This window comes from Excalfactoria chinensis, chromosome 4, assembly GCF_039878825.1.
Source record: "Excalfactoria chinensis isolate bCotChi1 chromosome 4, bCotChi1.hap2, whole genome shotgun sequence".
NCBI classification, from domain to species: domain Eukaryota; kingdom Metazoa; phylum Chordata; class Aves; order Galliformes; family Phasianidae; genus Excalfactoria; species Excalfactoria chinensis.
This window is the reverse complement of record NC_092828.1, coordinates 37,104,701-37,119,616: the sequence shown is the minus strand read 5'-3', so window position 1 is coordinate 37,119,616 and position 14,916 is coordinate 37,104,701. Positions and strand designations below refer to the sequence as shown.

At 38.1% G+C, this 14,916-nt stretch overlaps 1 protein-coding gene across 1 annotated transcript in view; it reads right to left on the bottom strand.

The window, feature by feature from the left end:
- FAT4 (FAT atypical cadherin 4) overlaps positions 1-14,916 on the bottom strand; it is a 129,747-nt gene that overhangs the window by 45,745 nt on the left and 69,086 nt on the right. Inside the window, 4 exon segments of the mRNA XM_072336588.1 lie at positions 4,679-4,853; positions 5,623-6,545; positions 10,266-10,616; positions 12,277-12,538. Coding sequence (XP_072192689.1) covers positions 4,679-4,853; positions 5,623-6,545; positions 10,266-10,616; positions 12,277-12,538 — 1,711 coding nt within the window.

Below are 14,916 nucleotides of genomic sequence, written 5' to 3'. Positions count from 1 at the left end.
TGGCAACATGCTATTCTGTCCAACCAAAGCAAGATATGGCTGTTGCAGTTTATTTAAACAGTAGTCCTGGGTAGCTAGCAGGTTTCCAGATGTGCTACTCTACCTCCCTGCGACCAATAAATAAAAGGAGGAGGACTGTTGGAATGCTAACATTTTCTCCAGAAAATGGCTCAATGAGTTAAAGCTACAGATGATAAAAGGGGCTGCACCACTTCTTGTCAGGCTGCCAGGACTGAATGTTTACTTATTGCTGGGTCCCCAACAGATGGGGGGAAAAATAATTGAGAAAGTCTCTTTTCCCAACCATTTTGCCATGAAGAAGCTTATAGCAAAGCAAAACAGATGATTTATGTGTCAGAAACAGACCCGTAAAGACTCATTCAAATAGTTTCACGTAGGTTTCTTGGTGTTTATGTTAGCAGATATTTTGGAGGAGCATCTGCAATCTAAACACTATCATGTTATTCCACAGTCCGTCATTTTGCCTGTCATATTTATATTTAACACACTCTGGTCTATGGCTTTTGCTGCATGAGGGACTCTAAATTGGGATGGGCGAACTTTGGGGCTGAATTATGCTTTGTTTCACAAATAAAGCCACAGGTGTACAGCTCTGGAAGATGTTGAATGTTCCTAATGAGGGAGGCTTTGTGCCTCTTTGTAAAATCATACTGCTTAGACCAACATTCGACTATCTGAGACAAAGTAAGGAGGAAATGCAAAAGTGAGGAAAGAGGCTGAAATCATGAATCTTTGTGGATACTGTCTCAGGGAAACAGGGAGTGAACCAGGCTGCATGGCCACAAATCACTGTATCATCTGCCACTGAGCCAAGCACCAGAAAATGTTTTATCAGGTTTTGATACTGCTCTCTGTAGATCCAAGATCTATCTTGAGGACTGTGTAGAAGACAGCAGGCAGCGTCAAAGAATAGCTGGGTCAGAGTCGGGATGATGCACATGTCAGGACTCTGACTTTTGCTTGGGAAAGCATTTTTCTGAAAACTGCCCAATTGCCATCTCTGGTGCACATGATTCTGTCAGTGATCCCTTTCTCACCTGCAGAGCATGCTTACAAGCAGCTTGGCTCAACTCTTAACACTCAACATCTCGACAACTTTTCTCATGTGCCCAGGACCGAAATCTGGGCTCTAGGGAGAGCGTGCCTTTACAGCATGATGAAGTACAGACTCCTCAGTCAGTGTGGGCACCCGATCCCATGCAGCCCAGCTGGTGCTATGCTTTGCATATGCAGGCTGACATTTTGCCATGTCGTAATCCTTCATCTGCTACAAATAGACTTGAGGTTGTGCTGCCAATATATGCTATAAAACCCATGAGGTACAAGAGGATGAAGTGATTGTCATGAGCAAAGGGGCTACACTTTCTGAGACCACAGACTGTTTTCAATACATTGTGCTAATCAACTTCTCCATAGACAACTGCAAAAACACTTTAAGAGCCACATCCACAAATAGATGAACTGATAATAAACATAACTAAGAAATTATCGATTACTTATAGGGAGATCAGGAAGACATTCAAAAACATGTAGAAAATTCATCAGTTCTTAAGTCAAAACGTGCTTCTGATCATGTATCGTGTCTGCTTCTTTGAAACAGAGGGAAGAGTTGGCACAGATTTCTATAGGAGTAGAGTATCATTCTCTAACGTTTTATATTAGTCAGTGGAGCATAAAAAAAAAAATAAGATGTAGGTTCTATGAAAAATGGGAAATAGGTTGGACAGAATTTTCCCCTTGATGTACTACCCAGACATCATCAGATCTAACTGCATCTGGACACCTACCACAATATTTGTCTGGAAAAGAACCACATATAGCAAGACTTGTTTGGCCACTACAGGTGAACCAAAAGACTGCTTATTACGGCTAACAAAAGCTGTACTACAAGTGCAGACCTCTTCCTTGATTTATTTTCAGAGATAATATAGATGTAAATGATTTTAGACACGTCTGCTCTCTTCAACATTTTGGCAGCACTAATTTCCTACACTGCAGCACCACCTGTTTTTTTATTTGTTGTGGGTTGAATTGACTCTATGCAAGATCCTTCTTTCTAAGAATAGAATAGAATTATCAAACAAAGGTATGATACTAGAAAGACATAGCTATATTAGGCAAAGAACTGGACATGCCAGTGAGAATTTTATAAATATTTATCAACTGCTCAAGAACAGAATACTTGAATGCATTTATTACCCATTTCAGATACGTCATTGCAATCTTTCTGGTAGTACAGCCAGAAATACCTTATTTAATTAATCAAGTATCGACTACCAAAGGTCAGTCTGGATATCCATCACATAACCCTACCAGTAGCATTTGTATATTTTAAAGTAATACATTCTTCTTCTGATAAGCTACAACTCTTTTTAAGAAAGGCTCCTTTCCCCATCATTTTTCCTTTTTTTTTTTTTTTTTTTTTTTTCCTTTTTCTTCTATTTCAGCTGCCAGTAATTCTTGCGCATTCCACATAGGATAATGTAACACATAGTAATACAAAACTTAAGACAAAGCTCAACAGAAAACCCAGAGTCTGTAGCTTGGTCCTGTGTTCCATAATACTGTGGTAAACATCACTCTTTGGAGAGGCCTCAAAAAAAATACCTATCAGTATTCTTTACTACCTAGATTGTTGAACCCAGTATGACTAATGCAAACATAACAGGGGTCCCCTAGAATTTCTTCTCTGAGTACCTGTTATGACTATAGTCATAGAATCATAGAATCACCAGAGTAGGAAAAGACCTAAAAGATCATCCAGTCGACTTACTACTTCCTTGAAATCAAGGGAAATTTTGGTGTCAGCTTCTGCAGATTTTCCCACGATGTTTTATTTAGATATATTATAGATAACACAGTCGCAAGTGTTTTCTCTGATGGTATGAATTTAGAGAAAGTTTCCAGTCCAATCAAAAGATATCATGTAACATTATTTAGCTAATAAGCTGTAAGCTAAAAGCTATAGCAAATCATACTTACCGTCTGCTTCGAAACTTAAATGCACAGAACAGTTACCTTTAAGTCACTATTTAGCAATCTGTTTTTGAACATTTTTGCTAGCATCTTTTTATACTGATAAGAGGAAGTAACATCTTGAGATGCTGAGACCATGAAAAATTATTAAAAAAACAAAACAAAACCAACAGCTTCAAATAATGCTTACTCAGCATAATATATGTGATAGGAAATAATGATACACCCTGCTATTGTTGTCAGCCACTGAAGACAAAGGTCCCACGCATAATTCAAGTATTAAAACCTCCCCTGAACTTGCTGAAACTCAGAAGTCTTCAAATACACATAAGTATTTTCATTTGCCATAGTTGGATAAAATTTCTGGATTTCACATTTCTCAGGAATCAGTTCAGGAAAAGATTATGCTATTACCAAACTTTTGTCTTATATATATGGTGCACAGCAGAGGGTAGAACTGATTCCTTGCTAGTTTTTCTGAGAAGGTTAATCATTGTTTCCCACTAGACACACACATTATGAATTCAGCCTCCAGGTATCCTGCATGTAGGGCTAAATTCTATAGAATCCTAATCAATTCCTAGACCTGCCAACTTGGAGTGGGAGAGTAAACAGGCATCAAGGATCTGCTTTCTCTGATGTATCCAGATTCTGAAATAACATAAGCTTGTTCAAGCCCAAGCATGTCCAAGTCACAAGTGTTCACTTTGCAGATATACAGTAATGGAAAGCCAGTGTAAAAAAATACAATGTGGCATAGTATCTCCAGCCAAAGTACAAGACAGATGATATGCCAAGTCCTAGAATTATATTTCACAGTTTCAGCTGTGCTCAGACTGTGAAATACCTGAGCACTGCTGCAATAGGAAAATATAAGTCACAGATATTGTCACTGACATAAGATACTGTGCACAATACAGTAGAAAACAAAACTGTCAACAAGTTGGGTTTGCTTCTATTTCTATTATTAGAAAATAAGAACAAGTCCTGCAGTGAATTACAAACCATCATTCTGGGGGACTGGAAATCAGTCCAGGATAAGATGCAGAATATCATTGTTAGTAACATCCATATCCTAATCTGCAACCAACTTTTTATGCTCAGACACCTGTAGTCAAAGTGTATTTAATCTTCATAACAAAAATTCATGTCTGTGCTTTAAACAGAGGGAACTTAAAATACATTTGGGATTTGGAGCAACTTAAAACTGGACGGTAGGAAGAGTAGAAAATTTAAATGCTGAAATTTAAATTGTTACTACTCCTGAGGGGTGACATTTTGGAAAGATTAACTGTGTAATCCATAGCTCTTTTCTGGCCATTGATTTGAACTGTCTGCACATTTCTGATGACAACATTAAACTGTTTTTTAATGCTGATGATGAGGCTCTCATGAACCTGCTGGGATCACTCACTACTATGGTGGAAATAAACCAACCCATTTAAAATCTACAGTGAGACCAACTAATGCATAAGGATAAAAATCTAGATTTCAAGAAAATAAACTCCTATTGACATCATATAAGGGCATCTTTCACCCCAGAGAGCTAAACTGAAACTTGGATACAAATCTCCACACACTAAAATTTCAGACTGTGAAGAAAGTATATTTTTTAAATCAGGAATGCAGTGCTGTCAAGTAACGCATGATCTAACCAGAAGAGACTGCACACTTGCTTTACCTGAGTCAGCAGCTGTGATCAATAAAACATACTGCTCCTTCGTTTCTCGGTCCAGGCTCTGCACCAAGCGTAGCTCCCCGCTGGCTGAGAGAATAAAAGCTCCTTCTTCATTGCCACTCACCAGAACATAGGTAAGCTTGCTGTTTAGGCCTTGATCATCATCTCTTGCTACAACCTACAAAAGCAACATGAAGGCATAAAAAAAAATTCAGTAACCAATAAGTATAGGGTCTGCACAATTTAAATGGGATACAGAAAATAGTCTCTACGACAATAATCCTAATTACTGGATTGAACTAATCCCAGTACATTAAGGCCCACTATAAGCCAGCTGTAATGGTAAAATGACTTAAAACAGTGGTGATGGACTTAAAAACATTCCTTGAAAAATTTAAAACAGTTAATTACTTTTCTTTCTCAAGTTTAAATACAGTAAAGTTGGCATTGGGGTGCAGTGAAAACCACAGATGACTTGGTATAGACTGAGCTCATTATCAAAGAACACACTGCATGTCCTGCCAACTTAATCCATGTATTGTTCTTCCAGTGTCTGAAACAGAGTCTTATCCTACATAGGCGATGATCAGATGGAGAGATTTGTTTCATGGAATCTGATACTGAGCTGAGAGAATAGAGAAAACTGATGAAGTCCTAGAGTGTGTGGAAAGATAGGCTGGGAAGGGCAAGGGAGAATGACACAAAACCCACTTCAAAGCCTAATATAAAATTTTGGCAAAGAGCAAGCAAAAAAATAAAGAAAGAAAAAAGAAAAATATCAAAAAAGAAAACAAAACAACAGCCATTGCTTGTTAGATTATGGCCAAAAGGCAACTTTTAATTTTTTCTGCTTTTTTTTTTACCAATGGTCAAGGTATATCAGTAAAATATTCCGAGGCATACTAGTAATTGTAGTAAATTCACATCAGTTTGTTGAGTGTACTCACCTGAAGGATGACTTTGGGAAGTGTCTCTAAATTCTCAGGAACATTCACATTGTAGGGAGAAAGTTCAAATGTGGGAACGTAATCATTAACGTCTTTCAGAACAATATTGACTGTTGTGGTGTCAGTCCTTGGGCTGCTTCCACGATCAGAGGACTGAACAGTCAGCGTATAAAAGGGTTTCTTCTCTCTGTCCAAAGGCTTAGCAACTGTTATCACCCCCGTCACAGAATCAATGCGAAACTCATTACCAGTATCTCCACTCACAATGGAATAGCGAACCTGCCCATTTGTACCCTCATCTCCATCAGTAGCAAGCACCTGGATTAAATCTGTCCCTGTCAAAGTGTTTTCCTCCAACTCTACTCTATAAAGCTTTTGTGCAAAAAGTGGGTTGTTATCATTAATGTCGAGGACTATGACTACCACATCTGTAGATGAAGAAAGGGATGGCTGGCCCTTGTCTGTAGCCACCACAGTCAATGTGTAGTTGGACACAGCTTCTCTGTCAAGCTCCCCAGTCAGCCTGACCTCACCGTCAATAGTACCAATGCTGAATTTATTGTCCAGGGGCCTAAGCAGACTGTACTCGATGTAGCTGTTCGGACCACTGTCAGGGTCAGTTGCCTGTGCCTTGAACACGATTGTGTCTATCGGTGTATTTTCTGGGATGTAGGTCAGCTTTGGAGAGATAAAGCTAGGAGGGCTGTCATTCACATCCAGCAGAATAATGGAAACTTGCGCTGTGCTTGTGTACCTGGAGGCAGGGAGAGGAGCCAAGTCATGGACTTGCACAACAAGGCTATAGAAAGACTGGCTTTCCCGATCCAAAGGCTGTTGGATGCTCAGCACCCCACTGTTGTCGATGCCAAAGTGGCCCGCACTGTCCCCGGAGGCGATGCTGAAGGACAGCTGTGAGTTGGAGCCTGGGGGTAAGAGAGTGAGGGTAGGTAAGAGAGTGCGCCTTAATCCCACTGACCTAGATATATAGATGCTTCTAGCCTCATTTCCTATGGAAATGAGGAGCATACGAACATGCCTCCCATTCAGCTTCCCCATCATAATTTTTAAATCCAACAGTTAATTTCAGAAGAGTTTCCCAATGGAACATAAGCCATGGAAATAATTAAATTCTGACAGGAGCTGCAGAGGGAGAGGGAAGAATGGTGCTAATTAGAATGGCCACTGAAGGAAAGGCCAGCAGATCTCATCTATGTACTTCTTTCAGCAAGAACTGCAGTGAGAACATGCACAACTTGTCACACCTGCAATAGTTCTGAAGAAAGTATCAATAGTTCTGCTGGTAACAGAATGGCTTTTTGCTCCATTCTCCCCATTTCTAGTCAGCAGCATTTATCACTGACGTAATTATTTCAGGATTTTTTCCAGCCAATTAAAAACAAAAACAAAAAGACACAAAAAACCAAAACCAGACTCCCATGACTAGATGGAGAAGGCCAAGAGTGAATACTGTGGAGAGGTATGCTTACCATACAAGGAAGTGTTCAAAAACACCAGATGAATTGCCTTCATCTTATGACTGAAACATAACTAGCAATTATGGTCAAGGGAGTGATTTATACTTTTGTTACAGGAAATGCATTCTGAGTCCTGACAAGGCTATGAAATGGCCCTAAATATGCCATAAAGCAAACCATGTATATTGCCACTTCAATATGAGAGCTCACTCAAAACAGCTAATTGTTGGAACACCTAATGGGAATAGAAATATATATATGAACTTATATGCACAGATATACTAAGTATTTATCTCATTAATATTTTAATTCATATTGACTTGTTTTCCTGTTTTGGGTCATTAAGACTGTGATTTAGGATTAGCAGATTAACAGACTTTTCACTGCTCATTTATCCCTCAAACTCACTTCTCCATGCAAAGAAACCAAACTGCCTGCTTAAGCAGATTATTACTTTGTTGTACATGTTGTCAGTTTTACTCAGCAGCTTTTTTCCCTCCAACTAAATTGCTCTGATTACAATATTATTACTGCATTTGATTTATTAATTGCTGCTGTTTATTATGCTCAGACTCAGGAATTCTTGTTCTACTTGCCTTCCCTGGAGGGCTACTCTAATTGGCACCTTTCTCTCTCTCCTTTGTATGGACATAATTACAAAGTAAATAGAACCAAACATGAAAGACAAAATATTTTTATGCAATTAAAGAAATGAATACATTTATATTCTAGATATTACTGTTTCCACACTGCTTTGATCAAGTGATGCAATGTAAAAACATAATACTATTCTGTTTTCTGTTCAGCTTACTTCAAAATGATTAATTATTTGAATAGAAGACTTATGATTTCAGTAAAGTACTTCCTGGCAATTCAATATTTTGGCAACTGACTTCAGAAATAGGTAGAAATTAGATCATTTAGACAAATAACATTTCTTACTAAATTTTAATACTCTTTTTATCTTTGCTATGGTGGTGTTTGTTCCTATTACTACTTGTTCTTTTCACCTCCCTCTACCTTTTCATTATTTCCCCTGCAGTTTTAACTGATATTTACTGTATGGTTCAAGCTGACACAAACACTTGTTGTATCTCCAAGGTGTGTAAAACAAAAAAAATGATGGTGGAGCTGTTTCACTATCAGAGTCAGTTTTGTCTTATAACAGTGTTTATCCTAAAACAACAGGTATACATCACTAGAAAACAATGTCTTTTAAGAGCTCTTCTGATCTTTGAAATCATGTTGCACAATCAATTGAATTATATTTGTGAATTGTCTGCAAATCACACACTGAGCAGTAAAGAAATGGTTATTTCTGTATTCAACCCAAATACAAGAAAGGACAGGATAAAAAGGTTTGGGCTTGAAGCAAAAATACCAACAGATGATAAAATTTGCTGAAGTTGCAGTCCTACTGGGTACTGAGCCTGGCATGACCTTGGAATGAAATTTCTGTCCTACTAATTTTAAATCCAATCCATTAAAAAAAGTCAGTGTGCCAGAAAATAGAAGAGGCAAGATATGTGGCTGACTTTTCATTAAATTTCTCTTCTAAAGATCATTTGCTTCCTCACTAATTGACAGCATGATAAATATAAAATTGTATGTAAGTGTTGTGACAGTTCACATTCACTGTACACAGATGGAAATTAATGAATGAGGAAAAGGAAAGCAGATACATATTGGCTAAGTGGAACTAACTATCATGAATGTTTGAAACCAAGCATCATACTGCTAACTTTTTTAAATTGTTGTTTTTGGGTATTTTTTTTTCCTTCTTGTTTCAGTTTTTCGAGTTCACATTTTTTATTCTTTTTTTTTTTTCATTCTTTAGTTCCTTCCCACTGTATATTGTGACGTAGACAAGAATATCTGGACAGAAAAGATGAACTACGAGAGGAGGCAGATAAGACACAAACACATTTCTCTGCAAGCCTAAAGAAGAAATCACTTCCCTGGATATGTAGATGCAGGTATAAGTTCCTCCTCCAATTTACATTCAGTTTACATATAAAATAAAATCTTTAGCAAGAGTAGAGAAAGAAATATCCATACAACAACAGCCAATATCATTAAATTGTAATTTCTGACTTGGTGACTTATCTTACAAAACCTTTTTTCTCTATCACTTTCTCAATTTGATCTCAAAAACTGTTGCACAACCTTCACCATAGAAAGTACTATCCATCAGCACTTGGATGTTCCCTCAAAAATGTCTGTGATTTGGACAACCTAGTATTTCCAGAGGAAAAAAATATTTCACTGAACCAATTTGATGAGCTCAGTTGTTATACGTGAACAAACTGGGATTCCTTGAAGCACGTGGGTACTCTATGCTTGAAGTGCACACTTCAGTGTAAGACATTATTTCTACACTCTCTCCTGAGTCTCTTGAGATAAGAGAAATCAAATTTACCTAACATGTCACAAAATATCCTTCACCTGGGAACTCAGCATGAGAACTATGAATAATTCTGTATTAAGGCATCCTGAGTAATGTCTGTGGACACTTAACATGCTGTGGAATAATTTTTATGTATTTTATGACCATATTCTGCAATTATTCTTGTTTGGACAAAAATTATATGGAAAAATGCTCAAGTAAGCTATAAAGATTGTATCGTTTGCACTCTGGCACATTAATACCTTCTAGATGTCGTAAATAATCTCAAGATTAAAGCTTTTTTTAAAGAGAGAATTTCCTTCACTTTTTGCCTTTTTTTTCAATTCTCCACTACCAGTACCTTGTAGGTCACAGTTCTCTTGATAATATACTTAAATGTTACAGTACATTTCAGAATATGTGCTGTGATAATTGCAGATGAAACCTCTTAGTGCAGAAACTTACTTAGGATATACTGTAAAATGAAAAAATAAATCTGAAAGAATACTTAGGTTTAACTTAAACATGCAAGCTGGACAGTTTTTCTCCTGGTGCTTGACAGTGTAACATGCTCTAGAAAAAACACAGCTTTGCAATTCATTGCCATCCTCTTAAGCCTAATGTGAAATATAAGAAAAATCTGTACATATGTAGAACACAGTAAATGTAATCAAATAATGATGTCCTAACAATGGCCCTAATAAGTCCTTTCTCCTAGGCCTTTAAATATATTGCTTGTATGAAATATGCATTTATTGTCAGAATATTAGTAAAGGGCCTACCGTCATCTGCATCAGTGACACTGAAGTTGAGAATAGTAGATCCTGGAGCCAAGTTCTCCATCAAAGACGTACTATACGAGGTCATGCTGAACACTGGCGGGTTGTCGTTTATGTCTAGTATATTGAAGTACACTCTGATGGTAGCAAATTGGCCTCCTCCATCTTCTGCACGGATGGTCAGAATGTAATATTGCTGTGCTTCATAGTCTAGTGCACGGGTCAAGTTGAAGACTCCTGTAACAGGGTTCAGGAAGAACATGCCCTCTTCATCATCTTCACTCACGGTGTATGTGATTTCTCCATTTACACCGGAGTCATCATCAGTGGCTAGAATGGCTGCCACTAATGAGCCTGCACAGCATGAGAAGAGAGTAAAGTAAGTCACTAGGCACATCACCAACACATTAAGAGTGAGATCATTGTCAAACACCTCTGCAGAGAAAAAGGAATCCTTTGTAAAAATATTCAAGCCTCAGCACTGTATGCTTAACTTCTTTGAAAGGTATTTCAAAGCTGACAGCAACAACAACCAGTATGACATTGATTTTCAAGGGCTATTAAAAAGTACTAACAAGAAATGGTCAGCAATATTTGTTTTTATCTTTAAATGGGAATATGTCCAGATGAGATATCAACCATGGTAAAAACAATTTTTATGCATTTTCTTTCTGTTACTCAAGGACCCTTTTCTCCCCACAGACAAATACAGGTTCTGAAAACTTCTATTATAATTTCTTTAAATGCAGAAACTGAAATGTCAGGACATACCAAGATCTTAGATTTACTTTTTGAAGAAAGTGCATGAGCACTGCGGTTAGAAAACCAGAAACCTTATAGGGGTCAGTTCTTCGTTGTTTTTTGAAATTCAGCTCCTTGTGAATTTGTGCCATTGTTTTCATTTCTGCATAGCTGCATTCACATGACTGACCTATCTTACTGAAGGTTGGAAGTTCAGTCCCACTATTGAGTATATTGAACATAATTATAATTAAGATCAGCTCATTTCCAAGAAAGTTAATCATTTAGATTCTTTTTTATGGAACCAAATGAATTATATTTGTTCTAGCACAGTTAATTGTTTACAAGCAATGTGATGACAAAAACTGCTTATCAGGATGAAAAATGCTGCTACAGCTCTTACCCAGTTGAATATCCCTGTACAATTGCCATACAATTGATTACCTAATATTTTAACATTTCTAATTGCATGTTAATTGGTCAAAAGGACTCTATGTCTGTTTATACTGTATTTAGCAAAAAACACCACTGAATTTTCAGACAACTTAGATTTTTGAAAAGTTTGGTCTATACAGTTTCTAGCTTAAAAACTAGCACATAAACACTAAAACAGTCTCACAAAAGAAACAAAGGAAAAGAGCAACTCGAGAGATCAGCGATTAATTCTAGGAATCAGAATTAGCTATCTAAAGGTTACATTTCTTAAAGAAAACACTGTCAGAGCCAGGAGTTGAAGACGAGATTAAGAAAATATGATGTTAAGATTAGGAACTGAGCATATGTCAGAACCAGTGTATAAATTATTGGCAGTTCAATGGTCACCAGTCTTGTGATCCTACCCTCAATATATTAAGTACTATGAGTCATATTCACTGAAGATGACTAGCATCACCGCATCTTTTCCACAAGAGTATAGTGTTTCCATCCTGTAAGTTTTTCCACTTATTTCTTTTCTTGTTTATTTTCTTTTCTTTTATTTTTTTAAGTAGTAGCACTCCAAATTTTCCACTGGAATATGCACAATTCCTATTCTGCACCTATGTTATTAGGCTGTTGTTTCTTGGAGTAGCAAACATTTCTGTACTTTCCTAAAAGAAACATAACTCCACTAGTGCACAAGTTAGCATGCACAGTTTCAGCATGACATGATTCCCTCTATCTCCGTCATGTTTGAGAGCTGCTCCCTGGACATGTCAGGTAGGCCTCCTGCCCTCTTCCTCTCAAGTTTCTCTAGACAGACAAAAAGAAAACTTCAGGGCCATTTCCTATTTACCTGGAGTGGCATCTTCTGGAATGTCAAAGGAATACACTGGTTTGGAGAACTTGGGGATGTGGTCGTTAACATCACTGACAGTGATGTTTATCCTCATGTCGGAGGACTGCAGGCCATCATCAGCACGAACTAGCAGGGAGTATTTGGAGCGGCGCTCCCGGTCCAGGCGTTTGGTGGCTATCAGGTCTCCTGACTCCGGATCAACATGGAAGCTATCATCTGCACCGCTGATAATAGTGTATGTGACAAGGGCATTGGCTCCCTAAGTAAAAACAGAAGTGGTCAAATCAAGTTATTTGCCAGGAAAACCACATCGTAATTTTAAGTAAGACAAGAACCATTCCAGTAACTGCACTTGGCAAATACTTTCAGAACAGCCTCCTTTAATAAACAGCCTTCCTGCTCAGCCTCTTTCTCAGTTCCCCAATACAGATGCATACGCACATAGTTTTTATTTATGAGACATGAAGTGACAAGACTGCTCTGATACTTTTTTGCTCCTCTGTTCATAAAAGGAATGCATTCAGTCAAGACCACAAAGCTCTGATGCCTGTTTTAACTTCAAGCCAGTATTACCAAGCAGTGCAACACCTTTCCATCTAGTAGTGATCAGTGTTTATTAGTATTTTATGTTGGAAGGTTAAATTAAATGGACATCCTGCCTGCAGACACAGCTCTGCCCTCCCTGTCAACTGAAGAGGAGGAGGATAGGATGGATACAAGGATGGAGATCAGAGCAGCAAGCACCAGCTCCACCACCTCCAGGTCAGAGGAAACTCCTGGGAGCAGCGTTTGCATGGGTGCTATCCAGCAGCCCCCCAAAGGGCCCTTCATTTGTCAGAATGCATTCATCTCTATGAGTAGCCAGCCCTGCAGTGACAAGTCATGTGTCACTAATAGCACAGTTTTGATCTCTTGGGTTCTGCTGTCAGTCCCTGGAAGCAAAAAATTTTCCTTTGGGGGTCAAACAGAATTTTTCATTTCACCTTGGAAAAAAAACAAAGGATTCATAAGCATTTTGAACATATTGCCTAAAAACAAAATGACAAAAAGTAATTTTACATAGAAAAAATGTGTTGCTTTTTGTTGTTTTGTTTGTTTTTTTTTTTCTTTAATCCGTAAATGTTGAAATTAAAAGTCAACAATAAATAAATAAATAAATAAATAAAAATCTTTCTATCCCAAAATTGGTACAATGCATCTCGCCAACCCTAACCCGACCCCATCATAAATGTTGTGAAAAGCCACCTTATCCTGCCTCTATCACTGATCGGCAATGAGAAAATCATTCAGCCTTATGGATCTCAGTTCCAGAGCTTCCCAAAAATGGCCACTATCTGGGCTCCACCTTCAGTCACCTCCTAAGGGTGGCTTACTCAGCGTGAAGATGATGTCGCGCTGTTATGCCAAGGGATGCAACCAGCCTAGCACATTTCCCTTAGCTATTAACCTTTTAACTTATACTAAAATACCAAAATACACTAAATACTTAGCTATACCTTTTTCTTCCTAGCATTGATCTTTATAGCAAAGCAAAACGAGACCTCAGATTCCGGAGTCACTTATTTTCCAAGACACAAGTGTGGGCACTGTGCATGTGTTTTGGTGAGCAGTTGGCCATTTCCCCCCGTGTCTTTTGAGTGGGGATCACAGGTCAGCATGATCAAAGAGATCAGGGAGAAAGAAATTATAGCTATTATCAGACAGCTAGAAAAGCAAATTAATAGATATGAGCACCTATTTGTACCTGTGACACGAGAGAAAAGCATTCACTACCTGGCCTTGTGTCAGTGCCAAACCTATCCCCTGGAGTGCTGCTTCAAAGAATCAGATAAAATGACATTTTGAAAGAAAACCCCCTTCTCCAGGTATCTGGTCTGGAACAGCTGCACGCAGTGCTTCAGCGTACACAGACCTTGTGTGCTCAGGTGTACTTGAGGTATGTAATACATTTTCCTGTAATTGTGTGGTTTAATAAAAACAGACAATGGGAATTTAAGATTTCAGAGGTGACCACATTCTCTGCCATTTATTTGGCTGGGTAGTCTTATACCATCAGAGCACAATGAAAACAGAACTACTTGTGATGATGGCCTAATCAAATTAGTAACTTTACATTAGGTGAAAATTAGGTGAGAAACAAAGCGAAATATACGATATTAACAAGAAATTATAAGGTAAAACACATTAAAAAAGCTCTACAGAAATTTCCCATCAACAGCAGTCTGAAAAAAACTTGCAAAATGCTAGAAGCTGTTGCAATTGTTAAAGTCTTAGGTGCCATTTAGCACTTACACCCTTTACATCCTTTCTCAGATCTTTAAAAAGCGCTTATGTTAACATGCAAGGGGCTGAAACGTGATGCCCTAGTACTATCAATGAGGGATTCTTGTACACACTTCAATCATAAGTTTTAAAGGTTCTGTTATCCTCTCGAAGCTCAACGTTTGGCTCTGAAAGCAGCTATGCACATAGCAAAGGCAGTATGCTCAGGCTCCCTCATTTTACTGAGCTACATATGTGGGTCACACGTGAAGAAAGTAGACGGAAACACATAACACAGCAGAGTTGACACATAAGAGGAGAGAGCATAATATGCTGCTAAAATCTTAGATAGCATTTTGCCATATCTCAGCAGAA